At 44.8% G+C, this 27,248-nt stretch overlaps 1 protein-coding gene across 5 annotated transcripts in view; it reads right to left on the reverse strand.

Annotated features, from left to right (window-relative positions):
- Positions 1-27,248, reverse strand: part of PFKFB4 (6-phosphofructo-2-kinase/fructose-2,6-biphosphatase 4) — a 632,962-nt gene that overhangs the window by 309,302 nt on the left and 296,412 nt on the right. For all 5 annotated transcript variants that reach the window (XM_069643565.1, XM_069643564.1, XM_069643563.1 and 2 more), the window contains exon 2: positions 16,610-16,726. In XM_069643565.1, coding sequence (XP_069499666.1) covers positions 16,610-16,725 — 116 coding nt within the window. In that variant the 5' untranslated portion in view covers position 16,726. The remainder of the gene's footprint in view (positions 1-16,609; positions 16,727-27,248) is intronic.

A 27,248-nucleotide genomic window follows, 5' to 3' on the forward strand; every position in this document is an offset into this window, starting at 1 on the left:
TCACTGGGTCTAAGGTGAAGCCCAGAAATTCCAGTCTCTGAACTGGCCTTAGTTGCGACTTGTCAGAATTTACTAAGAACCCTTGAGAGGCCAACAGCGCACATATCCATTGTACGCTCTTGATGAGTACCACTGTTTATGGCTAGTACGAGAATATCGTCTAGGTATATGATAATACGTATCCCTCTCTCTTATGGCGGCTGCCACTGGCTTCATCACTTTGGTGAAGGCCCACGGGGCGGACGCCAACCCAAATGGGAGACGAGTGAAACGCCAAATTTGGTCTTTCCACCGGAAGCGCAGATACTTTCGAAATTCCTGAGCTATCGGAATTGTAAGATAAGTGTCCTTGAGATCCAGGCACGCTAAGTAGTCTCCTTGGCGGAGGAGATCGCACAGAAGGTGAATGCTTTCCATCTTGAAATGATTGTACTCGAGCCATGCGTTTAAACTCTTCAAGTTTATGAATGGCTGAGTCTTGTTCCCCCTGTGGACCAGAAACATGATGCTGAGGAAACCTGGCTCCTCTTGCATATCTCGCTCTATAGCTCCTTTGTTTAGTAGACTGAAGAGCTTGTTGTGCAACAACTCTAACTCCTCGCTTGCCATATGTCTGGGGGAAGGTTCTACTCTGTATGGGGTTTCCTACAAGCTCCAGGCACATCCCTGCTACTGCTTTTATCACCCATGCATCGCTCAAAAATTGGAGAGTTCTCCCTCCTACTCTTACGATTGTTGTACTCAGCGGCCGTGGCACTGGGTTGTCGATAAGATCCTCTCCCTCTCCGACCTCTCGGAAATCAGATCTGGATGGGAAGGTGATATCTTGAGGTTTCCCTTCCCAGTATTGAGCTCGTCCCTGGGGCCTGCGCTGGTAGTTGTAGCGACCGGACGTTCGGCCCCTGTGTCGTCCGGTCCCGGAAAAAACACTGAGCTCTAATGCAGAGTATGTGCCCACAAACTGGGCCATCTCTTTAGCGAAAGCTTTGCCAAACAATAAGCCTTTGGCATTTTCCCCTGCCTCATAAGAGGTTAGATCGCTTAATTTTTCGTCAGTCTTCAATAAGACTCATCTCCTCCTTTCTGACGAAAGTGCTCAATTACCATTTCCCAGAAGACACACTGCCCTCTGGGCCCAGTTTCCTAAAGCGAGGGGCTCTACCGGCATCTCTGTGTCCTTCGCCTTTTCAGCCAGGTCCATTATTTTTGCTAGTGGGCCTGCTATGTCCAACAGCTTGTCCTGGCATCCTCTCCAGGCGCGGTCAATACCTTTCCTAATATCACACGCTGACTTAGTCACGAACGTGACCATTTTGGGATCTAGGTCTGGAGTTTCCGCCAGCTTCCCTGGTAACACTGGCCTAGGGCACTCTGACCTCATGCGTGAACGCACCTCTCTGTCCAGCGGCTTTCTTATGTGCTGGGACATGTACGCAGGCACCCATTCTGAAGATTTTGGGTGCCTGATAGTCTCTGGATCCGCAGCCTTTGACCTAGTTGATCACAGCTTACTGGTGTCAAGGCTCAGAGAGGTCGCCAAGTGCTCCGCAAATGCATCCAGATGGATTGCCTCCTTTCTGGGTCTCAGAATGGTGAGAGTTTGCGTGGGCGATAGCCAATCTGCTCCAATTTCTCAGGCATGCGGAGTTCCGCAGGGCTCCTGTCTTTCGCCCTTGCTCTTCAATCTCTATATTCGTCCCCTTCTTGACCTCTTAAACAAACTAGGCGTACAATATACAAACTACGCCGATGACACTCAGGTGGTTATACAGCTGAGTGGCCTATATAGCAGCGATTCTGCAACCATCAACAAAATATATAAAGCTATACAAGACTGGATGGCCTGCAACTCTCTGACCCTTAATGATAAAAAAACTGAAATCCTCATCGTGGCATCTAAAAACATTAGGGCGAAACTAGATCCCGACTATGCTAGCTTCCATATTGCTAATAACACCATTCTCGTCCAGAAGAAGGTCAAGACCTTGGGAGTTGTTCTCGACGAAGATCTGTCAATTAAATTTCACGTTTCCAGCATTAAAATCAAGCTGTGGTCTCAAATAAAAGAATAGGGTACATTCGCCCATTCATATCACAAGAGAACTGCGCTCTTCTTTCCACCGCACTAATTAATTCTAGATTGGATTACTGTAACAGCCTCCTTGCGGGCACCACAGCTCTCAATATCCAATCGTTACAAGTGGCTCAGAATAATGCTGTGCGCAATATTTTTATTCAGTCCCGTCGCGCACACATTTCCAATTTCAGGAAAAAACTTCATTGGCTCCCTATCAAACAAACATCGGATAACCCATAAGATATTAACCACGACCCATAAATGCATTAGTCTCAGCAGTCCCACCTACCTGTCAGACCGCATAAGCATTAAGCCAAACGTCACGAACCTTCGGTCATCCTCAGCCATTATTCTCAAACAGCCAAAAACTAGGACAGCTAAACTTGGAGGTACTACTCTTGACGCACAGGGACCCCTACTATGGACCAAACTTCCAGCCCAGATGCGGCAGATTCAGAACTACACCGTATTCAAACGCGCCGTAAAAACATACTTTTTCAACATGGAATAAATTCTTTGACTTATCTCCTTCTCTGCTCTATACAGGTTACTCTATATTTTTGTCTGTCCTGTTAAGTTTCTATGTGCGCCCTGAGGCCTACGGGCATGTTGGCGCTTTACAAGAATGAAAAATAAATAAATAAAAACAGGTTAGCGGTGTTCTCCATATCTTGAGGGTCAACATTGTCTTTGAAGTGTCGTGGGGTGTCTTCATCCCCTTCCCCCCCCCTCCTCATCGGGCGAGTAGCCCTCGTCATCCTCCCCTAAATTATTCACCCCTGGGGTAGGGGGTCTGTCCTGGCTCTCTTTCCGTTTCTCCGGGAAGGCTCGTTTTAGCCTAGCGACGGGGTCGCTTACATCTTGGGGAGCACCATCCTCCCTTTCATTAGTGCTCGGGGGGGGTGGAGGGTTCAAAGAGTGTTTGCTCTTCCAAGCTACCTTACGCCCCTTTGGTTCGACCCCGTCTGCGGGGTGTCTGGCTGACGGCCCTGCCTCTGGGCTCTCTGCCCGCCTTTGGCAGTTACCTGCTTCTGTCTTTCTGCCATCATCGCCTCCAAAATTTCGAGCCTTTGTGTTCTAGGTTGTACTCCTAGCGAGACTGCTTGAGTCAGCGAGTCCCCTAGCACTTTCTTAAAGCTCTTCGATGAATCAGCTTCCTGGTGGGAAGGATCCTCCTCCCATTCTTCTGCACTCCATTCCGGTGAAGTTGATGGCGTTCGGCCAGGGCTTCTGTATGCAGCCATCACTACTGTTGGCACTGCCAACTATCAGCTTGTCAGCCCTGAGGAGTGGGAAGGCTGTACGAGTAGTGGAAGTAAAAGCCTTAGCAGGATAATCCCTTTCTCCCCTCTGCACGGTAAAAATCTGCTGCTTTTTTTTTCCCCCTCAAATTCCCGTGCTGTGGAGGCTTACTGTCACTCTCTGCTTCGTGACATAATGAAATCGTTACGCGCGAGCGTCGAGTTGTCCCCAGGGAATGCCGGGAAGCATAAATCCTCCCGCTCCCCTGGGTCCTAGAGACCGTCGCGCTCTCGGCGTCTCCTGACAGAGCGGGGCCGGCAGCCTAAGACGCGCGTTCGCTCGCGGCTCCGACACCCGCTCCTGCTATATTAAAATCCGGAATTTACTCACCTGATAAAGTAAATGTATTTATTAACATGCGGACGTTATCGACGTGTAAGCGCGCTGAACTCGTGAGGTAAGCACTAATTCCTCATTCAATTAAAGGAAATAAGTCAAGAAGACAACAGGTGTAATACAAATAATCATTTTGCTAATATTGAAGTAATTCCCGAAACTTATCAAGAAATAAGAGAAAGGTACTTATCTCAAAATGGCAGCAAAAAGAAAGAGGCAGAGGACTATCATGGCGGGTTCTTATACTGCGACCTGCTCCCGGGTAGGTGGATCGGGAGAGGTCAAGACTACTAGCCCCGGAGGATCATGGGGGAGGTAGTGCAGAAAAGAACAGGGACTTTAGAACTTTTTAAAACCTATCATATTAGGTATTTTTTACATAAGGAAGGAAAAAAGAGCAAATGTTACGGTTTTAAATATTTTGTTGAAAATGATGAATGGCAGTAATTAAAGAGAGTAAAGCATAATGCGAGCCTCCTGTCTTGTCATAGAATGACTCCCTGTGCAGCTACTATTTCAGTTCCAATGCAAGGGTTTTCGTTCAAACTTTTGTTCAGGCGAAGCCCCAAATATAAAATAGAATTCACGTGTTCCAATATTTCACTCACCACTTGCCATCTGAATTATAATTGGTTCCCCCTCAAAGAGCTAAAAAACAGCATTTTCATTTTTTGAGTGTTCATTTTAAGGTTGTTAGCCAACATAAGCTTGCAACTGTGTCAACCTACGTTGGAGCCCTATTAGAAGGACCAAATAGTCTGCATAGAGCAGCCAAGTTACAAACCTTCCATTAATCTTGGGAGGAGGGGGCCATGACCTGGCTTCTTTCAGAAGTTCTTCCATGTCTGATAAGTATAGGTTAAAAGGGTGGGTGCTAGAAAACAGTTCTGCTTCAACCCTTTAAGTTTCTATAACTGAGGAGAGAACACCTTGGGGAATTTAACCTGACCTGCATTCTAGAATTAGAATATGATTTAATAAGCTTGAGGAGGTCTATGGGGCAATTCCAAGCTGAAACTTCTTCCATAGCCTATCTCTGTTCACACTATCAAAGGCTTGTTCTAAGTCTATGAAGGCCAGAAATAGCTTTACATCCTTTAAGCGCCCCTAATTTCAAAATATTTAGTAAGAGGTAGTTTAGGTCAGTCCCCACTCCTTTAATAAATCCTGTCTAACAAGGATCTAAACCGCCTTCTTCTTAGCCCATGATTCTAAATGACGTTAGAGTATTGTAGCAAAATGTTTGCCAAGGACATCTAAAAGCACTATAGGCCAGTCATTTTTTGCATTTAACCTATACCCATTTTTAAAAAAATAAGTTTTTAACAAAAACAAAAAAATGTGGCCTTATTGCCCATGTCCGTGAGCTGGGCGTAGCCTTTGCCTTTAAAATCTGGAGAAATAGCAGAAAAGCAAATTTAGGCCATAGTTCTGGGGCTTTCAAGTATATAGTTGGTCACGCCATCCGGACCCAGGGAGTGAAACAAACTCAATCTTTTGATTAGGTCCTCTTTATGAAGTACAGAACCCATGGGTCAGAACTTTGCTCCATTTTCTCTTCCTCGACTATCAGAATGAAGCGTAAAGAGAAGTAAAATGAGTAACTCACCTAATTTCCTTCACCCCACTGGTCTGCATAGCGGGCTGGAATACTTGAGATGTGTTTCTTACATATTGCTCTCAGCATTAACTCGATTTCCTGCTGATACCACAACATTTTAAAAAGGAGTTAAGCCAGTTCCTATACTTTTGTATCTTTTTTTTTTCCCGGATGTTTGATAGTCTAGTTATGTCCGGTCTCAAAATCGAGGTCTGTTCTCAGCTTTCCACTGGGCAACCAGGATCTTGTCCTACCTATGCTTTGGGCAAAACTCTGGATTTTGATGCCCCGACCTCCCTTCGTAAAACCGCAAAATGGGAACGTATTCCAAGTCCGACTCGTCGCCATTCGACGACTCAATATTTGGACACGATATATCCGACAACATTACATTTTATACACAATCTAGTCCTCCCCTGGTTAACATGCAAGGCACCTATATCGGCCAGATCACGAGAACACGGCCATCCCTTCCATATCAATTTTATCAGGGAGTGGTCACTGTTGGACATTGGACGAATTAGGAGTGGCTCAAGACAGCAGGGTTCGGGACAAACAAATAATCCAAGGTAGCTGTTGCTTGACCTCGGCCCCAGGTTAGAGACCCTGGCATGTCTCCCTTAATCTGGCCATTCAACATATAACAGTCTCGCTCATTCAATTCTTGAACCCATGCCACTGCTCCCTCTTGATCTCTAAAGGAGGTAGATTTAAGTAAGGGCAACAGGTTTATAGCCATCTGATATTTAGATCCTCCACAGATAATAAAATGAGAATTAATTTAAATTTAAAATCTAAGACACAATCGTCCATCTGATCACACACCGAGCCAATAAAGGAGTTGCGTCTATCATACCCAGATTCGAATATAAGTTGAATAGACAGACAGACACGACCCCTCTTTGACCAAAGTGAGGAGTCGTGAATAAGGTGCACCATTTAAAAACAGAAAAATGGCACAAGGTGGGTGGACCGGATCCAGGTTTCCTGCAAGCATAAACTATCATACGACAGCAGATCCCAGATATCGTCCCCGCTTCCCTAGGGGTGGTGCAGGGGGGGAGGGGCGGGCTGTGGGCCGGGTGGTCCTTCCCATGAGGACAGGAGGTGAGGCCGCTACCCGACAGTCTCCCTGGGGGTGGTACTCAGTGGGTGGATCTCATGGGAGGGAACCACACCCTACGGAACTAAGGACGATCATCTGCGAAGAACGCTGTATACCCCAAATATACCACACCCTCCCTCATCTTCCTGTCCTATATAGCAGAACATGATTTCACACCCTTTCATGTACCTATGTAAGGTAGAGCATCCAAACATCTTCCAAAGTACTGAAATGAGGAAGAGTTGCGACTCTCTATGAATTCTTCAAAAGTACTGAGACAAAGAAGATTACAAGCAACCCAGTGGGAAGAACATCAGTACTTGGATGAAGAAGAGGGGGAGTAGTGGAGAAAACTCAGCGGAACCAACTCTAGCAGCCAAGTCAATATGGAATATCAGTAAGGTGCCAATACCTAAAAAGGGATGCACGTCAGAAAAGCGAGACCAGGGGTACCGAGACACGAATCGAGAAGCTGAATCCTCCAAAAAACAGGGTTGAAAGTAGGACCCTTTCCCCTGCTGGAAGCAGACCATGAAGGTCTTCTTGATGGAAGGAACCGCGCTGCACATGCAGGCAACGCAGAGCAGAAGCAAGCAGCAGCTATGGAGACACAATGGCTGGGGCGGACGATGCATGGAGCCCGGTTTATTTAACCACATGAATCCATATTGAATTGCATTGTCCCTGTGTGTTATGAGATCAAAACTTAGTTGCAGAAGAGATCAACTTCGAGAGCTGGCTGGAGCCGAACAGAACCTCCATGGAGATGGGGGCTTGCCAGGGCTAGCTCGTGGGAACAGAGGACAGATCTGGGAACCCCTTAAGGAGGCTAAAAGTACCCTGGAGTTCAAGGCTTGGAGGAAAGCCTGTGAGACTGCATGGCAGGCTAGTGAACCAGATCTGCTATTCTAACTAAAGAAGCCATAATATGAACAATTATAGTGCCAGGCAGGACCAGGTCTAGCTTATAAATGGAAGAGCAGCTGGAAAACAACCAAGGGAAGCGTGTCATCCCCCTGGGGCTAAGAGAAGTTGGCAAAGAGCCAGAGATAAGGGAGTCCTTTCCTCTGGCATCCTAATAGGGTCTGAAAAAGACCAGGGGAAGGGAGAGATCCCCACTGCGTGTTGAACTATCTACAAAGTCCAAGAAAAGAGACAGGGAAGAGAGATATTCCTCTGTTGCTTGTTGAGTTGTCACAGTGAGTCCAAGAAAAGCCAGCTGTGAGGGAGCCATCACCCTGGTATGGTGAATAGAATAAGTAATTTGAAGAGACTTTCTTATCTTTGCCGGTCATTGACAGAGAAATCCTCCAAGAGAACTGTTGGAACGTTTTGCTTTATGCAATTTGGTGAGCACAAAGCCTCGGTCCAGAAAAAGAGAGGCACTCTTTTCGACCAAGAAGATCCTTGTTTTGCCTTAGTTAAGAGTTTAAGGGACGGAAATAGGTTTGGACTCAGGATGGTAGACTGTTTTAGATAGACATTCTGACCGAATACTTAGTAATTAGTTGAGGCAGGGAAACACCCCCCCCTTTAGTGCAATGGACTGTTAGGGTTTTCCTCTTATTTTGAGCCAAATAAAGTCTAACCACAACAATGCCACCTGTGTGCCGATGATCTTCTACATGTCAGGGCACAGCAGGGATCTAGTGTGGCAGCCACCTGTATGGGGACCCATTTATCCAGCAGATGCCATCTCTGTCCCTCTTGTAGAAACATCAGATGGGGAAGAATGGCATCTGCTGGACGAACACGGCATCAGAAGCATGTAACAGCTCCAGGACCACAATCCCAAGAAGCCCCGGGAGCAGCACATCCAGGAACAGGCACACGGGGCCTGAAAACCACGCGGACAACGCCCAAGCTACTGCGCATGCGCGAGACGGGATCGCGCATGCGCAGACAACAAAACTCTGTTCGCGCTCGACTTCCTCATGGGCAGACGCATTTACCAGAGCTCCGAGAAGGCAAGGAGGCGGGGGGGGGGGGGGGGGGGCACGGGGGGAGGTTTGAGGCCCGGGAGGCACCCGATCACTAAGGAAACACTAAGGCGCATTTTGGACATCAGACGCAGGGAATACCGCATGTTACTAATCGCATGGAAGAATGTGTGCGAGCTGATCATTGGTGAAATCGCGTCATTTTAAAACACGCGCACTAATACTTTTTCATTTGGCAGACGCAGCTCACGGTTTCAAAGGCACTACTGGGGGCCAGAGACAAAACCGGACTTCAGACAATCACCGAAGCCAAGTTCCTTATAGTTTCTTTGTAGTTACGATCTGCATTGTGTAATTGACTGCCTGGCGCTGGGCCAGTACAAAACAAGACACTTGTGCATATATTTTCCTTGTTACCAGCACATGCTATGTAGTTTAAGTAGGGGGCTTTACAGTCATTGCCCATGCCCAATGTGTAAAAAGTTCCAGGTTGAGAGTCTAAGCAAAAAGCACTGTAGTAGGTGCCCATGTCGTCCTGTGTGGCAGACACTGAAGTAAGTGTCAAACAATGGTGAAGACGCTGAATTAAGTGTCTTGGAGTGCAAGCTTCTGAATCTGTGTCAAGAAGCCCAGCACCTACTCTTACTCAGTGCAGCAAAACCCCTAAGAGTGATTCTGTGTGTATGCATGAAGGTGTTGTTGGTTGGTTACACTGAGGCACCTTCTAAACAACAAGAGACCAGGCGCATGCTTTCTCCCAAGCTCTCTACCTATCCATAACTTCTTCCTCAACCTCTACCCGGTGATCCTACTACCCCGTACCCATCCAATCCGTGGGCCCTAACCCTCTTTCCCCGTAGTTGTTGCGGTGCCCAGTGTGCATTAAGTCCCAGGCGCCAAAACTGCTAAGGGGAGGAAGGAGTTTGTGTTACTTCTGCGCTGGATCAGTCTGCGACACTACACCCTTAAATATACCATCTTTTAGCAAAAACTACAAGTCCCAAAATCTAATGGAAAAAACCAGGTCTGGATGGCCTGCTCACAGGAAATTTGAGAGCTCAGCATTATGTGCCACATTTTTTTATGTTTTATTAATTTACCGTATTGCGTTTCACAAGCCCCTTCAATAGAAAGCCCTTGTTCGCTTGTTGAAATTATGCTAATTATTAAGGTGATTGTACTACAGTACTGTTTCCAGCTTTTGTTTGAGGTATTGGAAAGTGACAAATTACAATTTTTAGAGTGACTGTTCTGTTTGCCTACTTATTAAGATGAGCACCTTAATCTTTGCTAATGGGATAAGTACTCTGTTTCACTATCACATATGCTTGTACTCATTTATTTAACCACATAAACCCATATTTAATTACATTATCCCTGTGCGTTATGAGATCAGAACTTTCAGTTGCATTGAGATTTTTTGCGATTTTGAAAATGTTTAATGTAGCAAGGATTGGCATATTAATCTTCTATTGTCCCTGCAAGACTGATAAAAACTCCTGGGCTGGTCTGTGAAGGCTAAGGAAGAGTGAAGTCGGAGGCAATGGCCAAGTCCGATAAGAAGGACCTTCAGGATATTCACTGTCGCATTGATGGCATCTTGGGCAGCCCCAAAGCAAGATGGTGCCATAAAAGCCCAGAAAAAACCGTTGAACACAGCTTCACGCACATACATATACATATGCTGCAAAATGGCAGTCGGGAGAGGATTCAGAATTGATGGACTCGGCGAAAATAAATTAAGCTCAGTCTCAGTAACCATTGCATCACAACTCTGCATACATCCTCTGTTGCATGGACTCTTCCCCTGTTGCATCTACCTTCCTGGTGTTTAGTCTCTCCATCCAGCTCTACCTTCCCTTTCCAATTGTTACTTTTTGTGAGAATCCGGAGGGTGGTCTCCTGAGCAGGACCCATAAATCCCATATCCAGGTGGCCAGGACACAGCCATCGCCGTTGGATCAAGTGGGGTAGGGTCACCAGGGTAGGGGAGCCTGGGAATACACCCCAGATGAGACATGGAAGGACACAGTAACTCTAGATCAGCCTCCCTTCCACCCAATGAATCTCCCTTCCCCAAATCCAGCAACCCCTCCACATCTTGTAAACCTATTAAATATCCAAACCGTGCGACTGTGGGAAACTACATTTCCCAGAGGTTCCATGTCATTTCATTGCAGGATGTTTTTTCGCAGGTTTTTTTTACCACGATTTTTAATGAAACATTTTTGTTAAAGAATTTGTGGTAAAAAACCCAGCTAAAAAATCATCCCGTGATGAAACGATGTCGTACTCTCCCAGAATTCCTGTCGTCCTGACATCCTTCTCACCGTCCCACTGATTATATCCTGAACTCCCAGTCTGCTTCAAACATTACCATTCCCACAATCCCCCCCACACTCCCTCATTTCATTTCAAGTTGATAATCCCAGTCATTCCAGTTTGTTTCACAAACCATACCCTGTAGGATATCTGGAAGGTCTACCACCCACCTCTTTTGATACCAACACTCTTACACAGTAACAGACAACGGACTAACACAAGAACCGTTCACCTGGCCTGGCCCGACACAAGGATCAGGCAAAGTCAGGCAATTGACAATAACCACACCTGACAGCCCTCTATCTTCCCCACAGAGATAAAAGGCAGAGCACGAAAGCACACTTCGAGCAAGGCTGAACGCACCAGGAGACAGCTACACCAAACCAGCAGTACAAAAGGGAGAAGAAAAGTGGTGAGACTGGGAAGAACAACGAAGGGGAAGTTGCCCTTGCCAACTCAGACCCGCAAAGCCTCCAGAAGGGAAATCTTAAGACCAGGAGTTACAGCTCGCGTGCGGAGCAAATGGTACACAGGGGCGTCCCACTTTGATAACGCAGGTGGAGAGGCAAGCCGACTACTTTGGTACTATCATTGACTCCAGAGAACAAAGACACGAAAAGGTTCAGCACAGCCGGTGAGTCAGAGGAAGCTGATATCAAACTGAACTGTGTTAAGCCCAAGGTTGTGAGTAGCAACATTTTGAACGCAAGAAGAACGAACTGTGTATGTTTGAACTTCAAAGAAAGCCCAGTTGAGGTCCAGGTGCAGAGGGGTCTGGCGCCACGTGGGCACTCATTCAAAAGGCTCTGACCAGGACCTATTTGGTTTGAGAACTACAGCAACCAGAAGCCCTAGGAAAGGGTGGTGTGAGGCGTCAGGGTGGTCCTATAAGGGTAGGTCAAATCCCTCATACAATTGAAAGTGTCTGATCCGTTGCTAGAGGAAAGGAACCCCATTTTCCACTACGATTGTGAACTGAATTGTGGCAAATGTGAACCCAACAGAGGGATGCCGAGAGAAAGCAAGGAGAAGGAAAACCTTGCTTTCTGATGAAAAGGAGTAACAGATGAACTGTGCTAAAGAAAGGCTGTAGTCAACCCGAGGGAAGGAGGCCCAAACTACGAGACGAATCCGAGCCCGACAGAGGGAGAATCCTAGGGGCGAGAGGCAAGATCACCGAGTGAACTTTTGTTTGATTATTTTTCATCAAGAGTCATACACCCGTGAACATTGTGTTGACAAAGAGTAACCCCAATGGAGGGCTGTTCGCAGTGGGGAATTGTTTAAAAAGACATTTGAATGAAATAAGCAATATTTGAAAGGCTGTTGTGAACCCGACGGAGGAAAGCCCAAGTTGCAAGAGGGATCTGAGCACGGCGGAGTTAGATCCAAGGGGCGAAGAACAATCATCCAAGGTACAAGACTACCAAAGAAACCTTTTGTTCGTTTGTCATTGTGAAGCACCACAGGCCTTCTGAGGGAAGAGACTTTTGCAGGAAAGACTTGGCCTAAGAAGGTTTTTGATATCGTTCAACTGAACTGTGAACCTCGTGCTGACGAAGCCAAGGAGTCATGCCTTGTCCTGTGCTTCAAACGTGGGGAAGGGAGACCCTGCCATAACAACCTGACTTCGTATTGTGAACACTTCATTCTTTTCTGGTGAGCATTATCCCACACTCTTTGTAATTTAGCAGTATGGAATTGGCAATACGTGTTTTTTTTTAGTATAGACCCTTTGACTAGACGCCACTAGGACTGCCTTATTTGATGTGTATAGCTTGCTCCCATCTTAGATTTAGGTTAGGCGTTTTTCACACTCATTATAAAGTTCAATAAACACCCTTGAACTGTGATCACTTGTGTCTGTCTTTACTGTTGCCACCACAAGTTCCTTACATTCCACACTCTGAACCTGCAGCGGTTATTCCTGGCAACTGCTATTTATCCCTTGGGAGTTGTGTACTGCTCCTGCTTGTGTTTTTCTTCCCTCCACTGCAAGTGTTTTTCCTCTGTCGACTGTTCTCCTAGGATGGTGTGACAAATTGCAGGAATTTGTATCTTCTCCCGAGGGGAAGGGGCCTCCCCCAGCCCTCTGTGAGGCTAGGGAGATTATGCCGCTCTGCAATACCGTCCCTAGGGGTAGAGGCAAGAGAGACCTGATCGGGAGAGACTTGGGGACAAGGACTCTCGTTCCTAAGGTTTGGGGGGTGGTGGGGGGGGGGACTCCATAGAGGACATTCCAATATAACCCCTTGCACAAATATAACCCTATGCACCCTTTGAGAATAAGATCTGTGAAGAGAAAGCCAATATGTGTTATTGCCACCTTGCAATAGAAAACCTCCTAAGCTCCCATCCCAGTGGGAAGGAGGGCATTTGGAGGAGATGAGAATCTGAAAGAAAAAGGTTTACTACTAGAGACTACTCGCTAGAATCGATGTATCCATGCAGGGGAAGCTCCATTGAAAACCTCAGTTCAAGAAGGGGAGTAGCCTGGGGAACTCCAGGAAGAAGCAGAGTTTCAAAATGGCACAGACACTGACTTCAGAGGGAAGCAAAGGCGAGACGTATAGCGTCCTGAAGTTGTTAGAGACCAATAGGTGACTGGCGTGCTAAAATCAGTAGCAAGGAAGGCGGGGGAAGTGAAGCTGGGCGTGTGGTGTCCCGAAGCCGAAAAAGAAGGATCCTGAGACTGGTGGCGTGACCAAGGGAGGGTCGGGATGGAACTAGGTTTGTGGTGGACCAAGGGTCCCTGCAAAAACACTGAAACCATTCTGCCACGGCAGACTGGTGACAAGCAGGTACACAAGCTAACTACGATGGAGGAGTGGACGAAAAGACATGAGTTGTCAGATTAGGAGAGAAAGCCGATCCTCAACAAACGAAAACCCTGGTGACATTAACTCCAAGAAAGGAAGGAAACACATAACGGGAGACCCGTTATTGGAACGCTCGCATTCGTCACAGCCAAGAGAAGAAAAATAAAAGCGTGAATGAGAATCATCATTAGAATGCCCGTCGTCGTCAAGAAAGATAGTCTATCAATACCAGAAAGGAGAGTGAATGAGAATCGGAATGCTCATACTAGTCTCAGTCCAGAGGGAAATATTGTGAAGTCAGTACAAAGAGGTGAATGAGAAATGTTCTGGAGTGACCCAATTCATAGCACCCAAGGCGGCCTAGGTCAAATTATAAAAGTAATCTGAGAACAAGTTGGAAATTATATCCAGACACACAACAAAGGGGAAACCAGACTATGAACTATTCATGAAACGAAGAAATAGTCCAGAAAGAAAAAGATACTTGCTGGATGGGTTTACCAAATTAGGAGAAAAGGATAATTCCTTATAGAGGAAAGAAAGAAGAAACAAAAAAAAGTCTAACGAATGAATGAACTGTACCAACTATAAGTGGCCACTAAAGATCATCTATTGAAAAATGGTTGAGAGATAAGCCAACAAACCTCAGGAGACACCTTCTCCTGACTGTTAAAATAGTGGTAGGGTCAGATAGGTTAGAGTCGGACGGTTTCACTTCTAGACATTCACTGACTAGCACCTTAGCTAGTTTTGTTAGGTAGGGACGTCATATAGAACAGGGAAAGATATGCTTTACTCCCATTCTTTAATAAAAATACCAGTTAATTGTCTGACCAAAATCTGTGTCCTTCGTCTGACTTACCACAGTGGCCTCACCCTCCCCTGTTTCCATCAGGGGCACAGTGGGTGCTCAGGGAGAGAAGCCCTTCCTATTCCCTGACCAGGCTAAAGATCCCCCTCAGGTCATGCCGATCACTGTGAGGAGGTACTTTAAATGAGGCATAAGTGACAGCTTTTTTGGACTGATGATTGTGGGCCAAAGTATACATCCACATATTCTGCATCCAAATTTGAGAAAACCCATGCCATTACAGTCCACAAGCAAGAAGGAGGACATGCTTGTGTTTACTATATGTATGTGTAACTTATTTCAGGTGCAGCCGACATCCCAGAACATTGGGCAAAGTTGTGTGTAATGCAGAATCAATTTATCACGTACATCCCATGCTTACTTATAAAAGATTACCATTGTGTTTCAAGGTGTGGTGGAGGTGGGGGGGGGGCTTTTGTTCCTTAATATGCCAGTCTGCTCTCTGGTCGTCCCAGGGTAAGTGGGCAAATACCTCTCCCGATAATTTCTTCAGTACATCCTGACATCATGGTAAGGCTAACTCTGGATCTCCATCTTGGAGGAGCTACCTCTGGATCTGCTCTCATTTCAGGTCAGTTCCAGCTATTGGAGCATTTTGCAGGTGCTTGGAGGGTTCATGTATGTCCTTTTTTCTATTTTATCAAAGGACCTTTACCTAGGGGTCACCAATGAATCATCTTTTCTGATGGTATCACCTGTGGAAGAGAGCATGGAACCATGTTCGGTGGGACTTTGCTGGAACTTTATTTTAATATATCAAAGAAATGCATTTAGAATGTGGGTCTTGTTGGGCAGCAGAATTTTGTTTTGAACTTGCTAATTTCCTGAACAGTCACTCAAAATGAAATATAACTAATTGGAAGTTCATTTTGAGCTACTAGGGTTTGCAACACATGATGTTCACACTTTTGAATAGCCAGAGACCACTGACGAGGGAAAATTGAGATCAAACTCCTGCCACCTCATCCCAGGCACATCAACAGAAAGAACAGCAGGAAGAATAAGGAGCGCTCTCATCATTTTTCACCAGGCCCCAGTGCGCCCATGGGTGACAAATATGCTGAAAGACACCCACTTCACCAACACTGCAACCTAGCCTCAAATGCAGCAGTACCACCGCGCAGAATTTACAAAACACAAGAATTCATGTTTAAAGGCTTGCAGATGCTCACATGAATTAACCTAAAAGCACTATAACTCATCAATTCATGCATTATCAAACGGCACAGTGTAAAGCCATGCTTCAGTAAAATAACAGCCAAGTACACTTGGCTTACTGAACATCAGTCGCTGTGCGGATTCGTGCTGGCTTCAGGAATGCGCCTCGCAAACCCAGGAGCAGCTCAAGGCCTTGCAGTAAGATAAGATTCTTTTCTTTGAACGACAGTGAACTCTGGCAGACAAGCAATTTTAATTCTTCATAAATACGAGTAATTCAGAGCAGAACCCGCAAGGCCCAGTCTTTTTTCTCTGGGAACAAAAGACATTTTCGCAAGATTCAGACATCATTTGAAACATAATTGTAACAAGAATGGCGCAGCTCTGGCCAATGAACGCTGAGTGCCTAGGGGCGAAAAGCCTGCTAAACTAAAATTAATAAGAAGAAATTCACAATGCAACGATTTTAGAATTAGGTAATGGGGGAGGAGCAGCCAAGCCAGCCCTCTGACACAAAGGTCCAATGATCAGGCTTCCTAGAAGGGCACTATAGGCCACCTACCACTCGGCAGCCAATCTCAGGAGGAGATAGGTTTCTGGGAGCTGGTCTAATTTTGCGATGTCAGCCTACAGTGTGTTGCAAAGCTGGCTTACAAGCCAGTCTCTGAGACGGTGCCTGGATTTTCGCTGTGCACGAAGCACTGTGTTTTTTTGCTGCCCAGAAATAAAACAGTTTGGAACATGCTGCTTCTTTCTTGGACACTGCTGCATTTTGCTTCTTGGGCAAACCTTCTCCCCAACAAGAGGATCACCCCAGATCTTAATCTAAAAGGAAAGTGTTGCAAATCAATGTTTGAACCGCAATATCCTCGGTCCCCTACCCCCACCCACAACACTTCGGCTTTCAGGTTTTGGACGAAACAGGAGATTATTGCACAGTGCAGATGTGGGGGTAGATCAGGGTAAATATTTAGGCTTGGTAGAATCAAAATTGGGATAGAATAAGTAACACCGTTTAGAGCAACAGGTTTACAAACGCAGTACAGAATTGGTGCTGAAAAGTGTAAGACAATTCTTACCCTTTGTAGGGACTCCAATCCAGTTGAGATATCGTGTTAATTTCTTGGAGATGTACGTCTTGCCTCTGGCTGGAAGACCCACCATGACAATTAAAGTCGGGCAATTGGTCATGCATACTGAAAAAGGAGAAGGAAAAAAAAAAAGTTAAACCTATCGAAATGTAGAACTACTACAATGTAACAATTAAAAACACTTCCCAAAACTGACATTTTTCAATGAGGGCAGAGATCTGTCACCCTTTTTCAATTACATTCCCATTTCTATGCTACCATCAACAATTTGTTTTTAGATGGAAAAGTAAAAGTAACCTGCATGACGACTGTTTCGCCATCAGTGGGTTTGGGGCAGACTAATGAGTTCCGTCAATGATACGTGGTGAACTATTTCAGAAGAATGGAATATACCTTTTGCATGAAATGTCAAAGGAGGAAGTGAATTTAACGCCGATGTAACATGGGCGTTAGTTGTGGGCTTGGCGCATGTGCCGTTTATTATCATGGCAATGTGTTCTGAGACATAGGGCTGGCATATTTGTGTGTGTGTGTCGTCCTGTGATCTGGCTGTTCCTTAAAATGCCCACTATTGCTTGTAAATATTTAGTTTTGGCAGAGCATTCACATTGAGATAAGAAATTGAGCAAATGGACATTGCAGCCGATTCTTATGTGAGAACTTTCAATTAAATAGAACTATATTGAAAAATCGTAATTGTCAAGTTACACAAAGTGTCAGTTTAAGGATAGGACGCATGAAACGAAATACTTTGAATGTGGCTGGTTTAAATTGCCTTTTCTCAAGACAGGTCTTTGATTTAAGAAACAGTGTTCTGGGTTTCACAAATGCATGCAATCAATTACCGTTCGAATCAATTCTTATTCATTCACAGGATTAAACTCCACCAGACACGTGTTATGTTGAAGGATCGAATACATATCAAAAAATCCATCAGGTTGGCATGACTACTGGCCAGCAGGTGAGAGGCTAATTCACTGCGGAGGCTTAAAATACATTGCTCGGTCTTGCACACAGCTTTCACCGTCAGTTCTGGGGCATAGTGTGAAAGATCAGCGTACTGATTGCATCAGACTGGAATAGACCGGTTTTAAAGTTCCTGCAAACAGTTTAATTTCCCAACCTGAATTTCTTAATCTCTTTAGACGACAGCTTCAGCAAGCTTCCTCAGGCAAAATCTAATTTGTTCAATCTTTTTTATTTAGCGCTGCGTAGTTTTTTTATTTCGTTCAGTCAATACAGAAAGGCAATCATGTTCTCAGATGGGCCAAGTAATAAGACAATGATTTTCGTTAACACTCGTATGAAAATGTCACTTGTGAATAGGTTGAATTTCACTCACCGGAGGGTCTACCGAGCACTACAAATGACCCTACTAACTCCATTTTCAGTTTTTCATAAAGGGTGCTTCTGTATCAGCAACCAACAGACAGGGGTGTTGCTAGCTCTGGAAAGGATCGAGGGCTAGGCTAATGTTGGGACTGTCGGGACCGAGTGCTAGCTAGACTTTTGGTTGTATCCCCTCAGTTTCTATCCAAGACTACAACCAAAAGACCCGGGGCTATAGCCCACTCAGCCCCTCCAGAAGCAATGCCTCTGCTAACAGGTATCAAATTGGTTTTAGCAGCAAAAGGTGCTTTGAGAGGCAGCAAGTTATAGTCCTCTGCTGCACTCCCACACAAACACTAGCCCGGCCGCAGCCTCAATGTGGTCTTCAGGGTTGCCTTTGGAAAAAGGCATGACTCACGTCTCTCCTTGCTTCACTATTACTTCATGGAAAAAAGGAGCATGCCCAAGTCCCCAGTGAGGCATAATAGACAGTATTGAGCAGCTCCATCCCTATAAACACGTTGCAAAGTACAGTAATCCGGAATAGACAACGCTCAATGAGGTCATTTTTTATGTCATCTTTGATGTTCTGGGCGTTACTGTTAGCAGTGCATGGTGGTGGCACGAGTTATGTTTGCATAGGCAACCATAAATGCACATTTGTGTTTTTTTCGATTTTACTTGTAACCATAACTTCCCTTTAACAATGTTTTTTCACTGAATTTGATAGGTTATTAGTTAAAATGTTTCATGATGTTACATCACTGTATACAAGATATTAATTCCACTTAATATAAAAGTACTAGAAACATCCTTTAACAAACATACGTTTTGCAAAGCATTCTGGTGTGTGTCCTTAACAGCAGCGCATGCCGGGAATGCAAGTCATGGTTGAATTGCCTAAGGCATGAGGCTCCACCATGACCTCAGCCCTACCAAACAACCCCCATTATCCACACTACCTACCCAGCATCCTAGTTCAGTGTCCACTACACCTTCATAATGTGACCAATAGCCAGTGCTCATAACTTGCATGGCCAGTCTCCAAAATTCATGGGGCATGGGTTTCGGCCATGCCACTCTGCCAAATAAGCAATTCAGAGTAGACAATTGCCCTTGCCGAGGTGCATTCCCACTGCCCAGAAACCAAAGTTATCACTAGTTTTCGTACTTCCATTTTGACACTGGAAAAAATGAAACCGGACATATTTGCAAAAGCATGCATTCAGGCCCTTGTTGATGCTTCTCATGCAAGTTCGCTGCAATCTGGTACAGCACTTCAGGCTGTAGCCGCAAGCAGAATCTTGTTTCCCTATTCAAACGTTTTCTGATTTTGAAAACCTTTACCACATTGATGGCCCCTGGTGGTCATGCCTACTTTAACCCCATTACCAGTCCCTCGTGGCCATGGCCAGATTGCCATGACCACAAGCTATACCTCAGTCACCAAATGTAGATCACTATTTTGTGGACCTCCATTATGACACTTAAATAAAACACAGGACCTATTTGCGAAACCATGCTTTCGGGTCCTTGCCAGTGTTCCTCGCACAAGTTTGCAGCAAATCCATCCATGGTTTATTTTTTGAAAAGGGTTACAATATATGTACAAAAATAGTGATAACTTAGCCCCCACTTGGCAAAATCCATTCAAACGCACAAACATTCAAGGTTGGGTCTATAATCTTTTTGAAAACTGAGACAGACATGGTATCAAAAGATGATACAAACTAAAGTATCGAAGTTCGAAAACCTTTATTTTCTCTCCCCAGATGGTCTCCTCACCTCCACCTTCACCCCTACACAACACTCGCTATTTCTGTGATGCAGTTTGCTTTTAGATGTTGCGCAGAGGTTACAGTAAAGCTTTGTGTTGCAAACTCAGTCCCTGGACCCCCTCCAACTTACAAATTTCACTTGGTGCCCGCTAGCCCCCCCCCCACACTCTCCACCGCCACCTCTAGACTGATGGCAATTGCATATTTATTGACCTGCAAATAGCCTTTTCCCTGCTTCTCATTTTCGAATATCCTCAGCTACATTTGTGGTCATCTCTTGCATTGGGGGTCTAAATACCAGCTTAAGTCTCTGTTCCTGATTAAAGCCAATTCTTGTCTCCCAGGCAATGCTAATTTTCCAGCAATTCTGCAGCAGTCCCACTCGGTTATCAGGCAGTTCTCCCGTATCCCCACTGTGCGACACCTTATAAACCCATAATTGCCCTTCCTGATCCGTCATTTTTAAAATTAGGATGTGCCAGTTTATTGGCTCTTAATTGTGATTGGACCTCCATTCTCCACCCCCTTAATCCAAGCCTAGCCCCTTTTCCTTTTACCAAGCCTGAATTCGGAGAGGGACGAGTCCAACCCCTAGAATTTACATGCATTTCAGTTTTGCATTTAAAGAACTACAAGGTGACAAATCTCATGTCTAAAGAAATAAAAAAAAAACGTATATATATATATATATATATATATATATATATATATATATATATATATTTTCATTGAAAAAAACTTTAAAGGGACATTATGGTTCCAAGTAAAACCGAAAACCCCCTGAAAAAAAAGCTAAGCAACAATAACTCATGCCACCACTGTGCACTGCTAAGACTAACACCCAGGACATCAAAGATGACATCACAAATGTCATGGATGACATCACATATCTGGGCCACTTGTTTTTGTTCCTTGACACATATAGGCCAGGTGGTTTTGTTCACTGGCAGTCAGAATAATAAAATTAAAAAAAGGTGCTATATATCTAGAAGTTAACCTTGTCATATGTTCTTTAAGTACTTTCATTAGGATTTTGTCTCAGCTCATGGTGCACATACATGGGGAAATGAGCAGGCCTCCAACACACAATTTGTATACATGAAAAACTTTAATGTCATTAATATTTTCTGATGCAGTTTTTCTTCCTTACTTTAGTTTCCCTGTACGTGCCTCTGATTTGTATGCACTGTGGTTCTTCATATGTATTGTTTGTACCAACACAAGTGCTGTAAGTCTGAAATTGTTAGCTAGTTATTACATGTTTTACATTACTCAAAACTCTGATAAAAGGTAGCATTCATTATTGTACTATCCAAAATTACAATATTATAAATAGTGTAGTTCTATGGTGCATGCTGCAGTCATTGCCTATGTTTATATATGATTAGGTTTCTGTATTAACAACAACACTCCAATACAATATTAAACAAGTACATTCTTTAATAGATTAAGTAGTTCATGATAGGTCTCCCGATCACCCCTGACATCTTGTTACCAACAATATAAACAACTCCTTGTAGAGACTTTATGAAAATGCATTTCACGTGTGATGTCATCAGTGCTGTCATCAATTACATTTGTGATGTCATCTTTGATGTCCTGGGTGTTAGTCTTAGCAGTGCACGGTGGTGGCGCGAGTTATGGTTGCTTAGGTTACCATAACTGGCGAATTTCCGGGGTTTTTCAGTTTTACTTGGAACCAGAACGTCCCTTCAACAACATTTTTTCAGTGTATTTCAGGGGTTTTTACCAGTGCATGCTATTTTGCTACAACTTACTAATATCATACTTACCCAATATAGCAATATTTGTGTCCAATTTACAAAGTTTCACCTTAAAACTCTGCCATTTCCCACCATCTGGAATCATTTTTAACACTTTTTGCAACTATTTCAACTAGTTTTGCATCCGTAGAAGTCGAACATCTGACTTGATAGCGGACCTTCCGGACAGTGCCACATGATCATACGCAGGCGCGGCATGATGACGTGTCCGAGAACCCGCCCGCACTTCACGATAAGATCTCTGCATGGCGGACAGTTCAGAACTGCATTTTCTACTGATCTAGGAACTTTCAACTTCAAAATTTCCCTTGCACAGCTCAAACACCTATTCCTATTCATTATCCATTAACAATCTAGTACACAGTACATACTTTTAGCAAAGCTGCTATTTATCTTACCCCTCTCATATTAGTGTTTGGTTCCTCTTCCCTCATTTTCCTCCCCCCCTTTCGTTCTCAGCTCTCCTGCCAAAAAAGATACATCCAAAAACAACAAGAGACATTCCTTTAGGAACCACCTTTCAGTTAAAAACTAAACAAACTAAAAAAATAGAAAACGTATAGACTCCATCTACTTTATATTTCTTAGTAAAGTACATAAAGTTCAAAATCCTTTTCCAAGATGGCCACCATGGAAAGGTAAGGCAAAGTTTCCATGCAGGGCCCCTCTTCGCTTTCCATAGCAGCCTGCTGAAGGCAAAACGAGAACCCTATGACCAAATTACCACAAGCACATTTTTCTTCCCTTTCAAATCTATCCTAATTTCGAATAACTTTACCACAAACCAGTCCCAGATTGACATGGCCACTTTAATCCTACGTTTTGTCCCTTGTGATCATGGCCAGTAGCCAAATTGTCCAGATCATGACATTATTCCATGACCTGGACAATCTGGTCACTGCCCATGGCCACAGGCTACCCCTCAGTCACTAAAGGTATACCGCTATTTTTTGTAGCTACATTATGACACTTGTCAAATAATAAAACACAGGCACATTTGCAAAACCATGCTTGAAGGTCCTTGCCAATGCTCCTTACGCAAGTTTGCTGGAAATCCACCCATGTTTATTTTTTCAAAAGTGTCAAATGTATACACATACAATCGTCATATAACCTAGCCCCCACTTGACAAAATCCATTCAGACTTCACGAAAACATCTATAATCTTTTTCTAAACCTTTGTCAAATGGCACCACATTTATAAGCCTTTCCATTACTGTCCACGGACTCGCAGCACAAAACGCTTCTTGCAGCCATATCCCATCCCATCCTCATCACCCCTCACCTCCCCAGAGATTATTTGATAAGTTTGACAAGTGGAATGTTGTGTTTTTTTTTTTTTTTTTTTAATATGTTCTCGCAATGTCTGCGGACATTGGCAGCTGTCCGCAAATCCAAGATGGCGGGTGTTTCCCAAAAATCTGACGTACTTCACCATCCAATCAGCGAACACGTCGCATGTCCGTGGACATGACGCAATCAGATTAGCCAGTCGGTGTCTTGTCCGCGGAGCAAACAGGTAAGTGTGTCCGTGGAGCGGACATAGATATGTGCACACTTGAATTCCTGGTTCACCCCACAGCTAAGAGCACTCCGTAAATCCAAACGCTGCGCCGAAAACCGTTGGAAAAGTCACCCATTTGACGTGCATAAAGACGGTTTCTTCCTGGCCTCGCTTACATTCAAAGCAGCCATTATAGAAGCGAAAAAAGAATCCCTAAATAAATCGCATTCTGCATGCTGACTCCAACTCTAAGGAACTATTTAAGATCCTAAGCTTGAAACCCCCGTTACCCCCCACCCCCCGACACCTGCATTAAAGACAGCAAATGGTGTGCCAATATCCAGGCAGCATTACTGAATAAAATCACCATGCTTCAATCTAAAATTACAGCCAAACAAATTAGCCTAAAATTGGACAATCACCCGCCAACCTCCGCAGGGGCCTTCTCCCCTGATGTCGATTTGCCTTTTCACCGCTCACCAGTACGGAGGTAGAAAACATTATCCTGAGGATCAAACCATCCAACTGCCAGGGCGACCCCTGTCCTGCCTCAATTATTAAGGAATCCGCCCACGATCTGGCCCCTTTCATCACATCCTTCATCAACGCATCCTTCAAAACGGGTACCGTCCCTGATGATGCTTGGGTGATTCCCCTTGCGTAAAAAACCCTCCCTCGACCCCAGCATACCTACCAACTACCGACCCATCACCACTGTCCCGTTCCTGTTGAAAATCCTGGACCGTGCAGCATACCTGCAAATCCAAGAGCACTTGGAAGCCAATAATCTCCTAGGCCTCAGACAATCCGGCTTGCGCCCCAGACACGGAACTGAGACAGCTCTATTAGACTTAAAAACCCAGATCGAAGTGTTAAAGGACAACGGCAAACTTGCCTTGTTACTTCTACTTGACCTCTCTGCGGCCTTCGATCTGGTCAATCACCAAATCCTATGCAAGCATCTTCACTCAGCCGTCCACTTCTCACCAACAGCTACGGCCTGGATCAAATAATTCTTGAGCAATAGATCTATGCGGGTCTTTCCTCAATCTGCAGCTGCAGATCCTTCCCCGATTCACTGCGGCGTCCCCCAGGGTTCTTGTGTGTCGCCAACGATCTAACGTATTTACAAAACCACTCCTTGATGTACTTGACTATCTGGGTGTCTCCTATATGAACTACGCGGACGACACCCAGATACTCATTCCTATCACTGGTGACTACGTGGCGGACACTAAGGCCCTGAATGAGGTCTACCTGTTCATCCAAGCCTGGATAGCGCAACACCAGTTATGCCTCAAAGATGACAAGACCGAGCTCCTCATCTTGGGCACTACGCAACGTCTCAGTAAACTTGAGCCTTCCTAGCGATCATTTATCATCGATGGCAACACAATCCATGTTTCGAAGGACACCAATTCTTGGCGTCTATCTTGACGCCACTATCACTAACCCGACAAACGCACGCAGTCAGATCCTCTTCAGCCTACACCTGCAAACTCATTACAGCCTGCAGGCCATTTCTGACTAGACCCAACACGGTCACCTTAGCCAGAACTCTCATCATGGCCAAGATTGACTATGGGAGCACCCTCTACCTTGGAACGAGCCAAGAGAACTTGAACAAACTGCAAATTACCCAAAATAACGCTATCAGAGCAGCTCTAAACATCCCTCGAAACCATCACATCTCGGAATCCAGATCCAACCTACACTGGCTACCGGTCAAACAGAGAATTTCACTGAAAGTCTTAGGCCTCACCCACAAATGCCTAGCTAACCAAGCCCCACCATACCTTTGCAGCCGGCTTTCCCGATACACGCCTACCTGCCCGCAAAGAACGGCTCAGACCCACTGCCTAACCATTCCCAGGTTCAAACCCCAAAAGGTGGGTGGATCTAGCTTCCCCGTCCTAGCCTCTAAGTTTTGGAATGCTCTCCCTCTCACCATCCGTGCTGAAGAAAGCTTTAACGCCTTCAAATCTAAAACCAAATCCTGGCTCTTTAACCAACCATGATGCCCAGACCCACTTCGGCAAACGCTTGCCCCAAGCTACGTCTGTATATATTGCTTGTATGCCCTGATTACTCTGTACTGTAAATTTGTTGAATATATGTAACTGTTTGCTTATGTAACCATGTCTAAGTTGCGCCCTGATGGCTCCGGGCCTGATGGTGCGCGTTACAAATACAAATATCACCAATTTATTGTGACCTACTTTTTGGTTTTTAAAAATAAAAAAAAAAATAAAAAAAAAAAAAAAAAAAACACAAAAATACTGGACGGATTTTCACCAAAATTACAAAAGCACGGTTTTGGGACCAAGCCGCTGCTCCTGCCGCAAATTTGGTGAAAAGGTTAAAGGTTGCTTAGCTGACCATAAATGCAAATTTCTGTGATTTTCCAGTTTTACCTGTAACCATATCGTCCCTGTAACAACGTTTGTCCACTGAATTGCATAGGTTTTGACTAGTGCAACGTAACCATAGCGTCCGAAACTCGTACCACTTTTAGTCAATGCACACTTCCGTTTAGAAAAGGGTGGTTTAGGCAGGACATGTGTCAAAGACAGTAAGCCTCGGGAGACCTGGCCCTCCTCCCACGTGCTCCCAGCCAAGATCATTTGAGGGCGCTTTTGAGAACTGCCCGCAGGGTAGCCTAAAAACATACCAATGTGGCTAAATATACGTTTATTCGCACAATACTTTTTCCAGACACAACCGGAGTTTATGACGCCCAAATGTGTGAGCTCTCTTCCAATCTACATTGGGCAACAGTGCTCGCATTGGTCACTCTCACTCGGAGGCACAACAAAGGCCACGTATTCTCTTTTAACTCGATGTTTTTATTGTCCCTTTGTCGGTCGGCCGAATGTTAAGAGGGCACTGACTAAATACAGGCTGGCTGTGTGCCCGCATTTAGTTATCACGAGCTGCAGATGTCACAACTCGCTATACGCAAGAAAAGTGTGACCCAAATGCCTGACAATGTAGAGAAAACACATTTGTGCAACTTTCAAACGTTAAAAAAAAACTTTCGACATTTGGGTGAAAAACATAATACCTCTGCAATTTAAATGTATAATCAATCATTCATTACTGTTATAAGGCTTATTTGTGTAGGCGGCAAAACTGATACACATGACAATACAACTAAATATCACTTTTTTAAAACCCCCAACATTTTACAGCTTATGTTTTGGGAAGACCAAGCTTTTCCCAAAACGATTGTGTCTTGTTATGGGCGATATACAGTCTATGCTATGACATAAAAGCACTACATATACCGTTTGTGCGTCATTAGTACTCACTTTTACTATGGTTACATTCCATACTTCAGACACTGCTAATCTCGCTGACCAGAAGACAAAATATGGGGTGGAGTTTAAGAAGTTTGTGGGGCCAAAGAATCGAAAGTATAAAGGAATACTTTAAAAAAAAAAAATTTTAAATTAAAAACGACGTGTAGCCTATGTAAATATATGAGTGATCTAACCGATTCAGTGAATTTTCGTATGTGACATGAAAGGGAGTGTGATCTATTGTAAAAGGCGTTTAAATATAATTAAAGAGGTAGGTTACAACCCCTTATTTCTTTGAGGAAATACATGACTCAGTTTATGATATGGCATTTGTGATGCATCTATACACAAGTGTTTCAAGGCGCGACGAGGCAGGGGGGGGGACAAGGGGAGACAGACAACGATCCTACTAGGCCAGGTGTCATTCAGATCGCGCAAGTGCAAGGGTAGGGGGACTGGGAAAAGGGGGAGGGGAAAGTGCAGTACATGGTTAGTAGAATACAAGATAAATAATAGGGCTAGCTGGTGGCAAGTGCAAGGTAAGTGCCGGGAGAAGGGGCTGTAGGATACAGAGACAGTCCCGTAGTGCAGGTAGGCAGTGCAGGGAAGAGTGGCTGGGCCAAGGACCGAGATCGGTGAGTGGCCCAGTTGCAGATTCAGTGCAGGTTCAGTGATTTTAGCAGGGGAGAGAGGGAGAGAAAGCGGAGGTAAAGAGGAAGGTTTTGAGGTGCTTCCGGAACCGGAGATGGTTCTCCTCAAGTTTCAGGGAGGCAGGAAGGCTGTTCCAGAGGGAGGCCCCTGCTGCGGAGAGAAATCTACCCCCAGCTCGTTGCTTGGAGAAGCGGCTGACCCTGAGGTAGTTGGAGGTGGATGAGCGAAGAGCTCGAGAAGGAAGATATTTAGGAAGAGAGAGTTGAAGGTATTTTGGCC

This window comes from Ambystoma mexicanum, chromosome 2p (genome assembly GCF_040938575.1).
Source record: "Ambystoma mexicanum isolate Mex_15411 chromosome 2p, UKY_AmexF1_1, whole genome shotgun sequence".
NCBI classification, from domain to species: Eukaryota; Metazoa; Chordata; class Amphibia; order Caudata; family Ambystomatidae; genus Ambystoma; species Ambystoma mexicanum.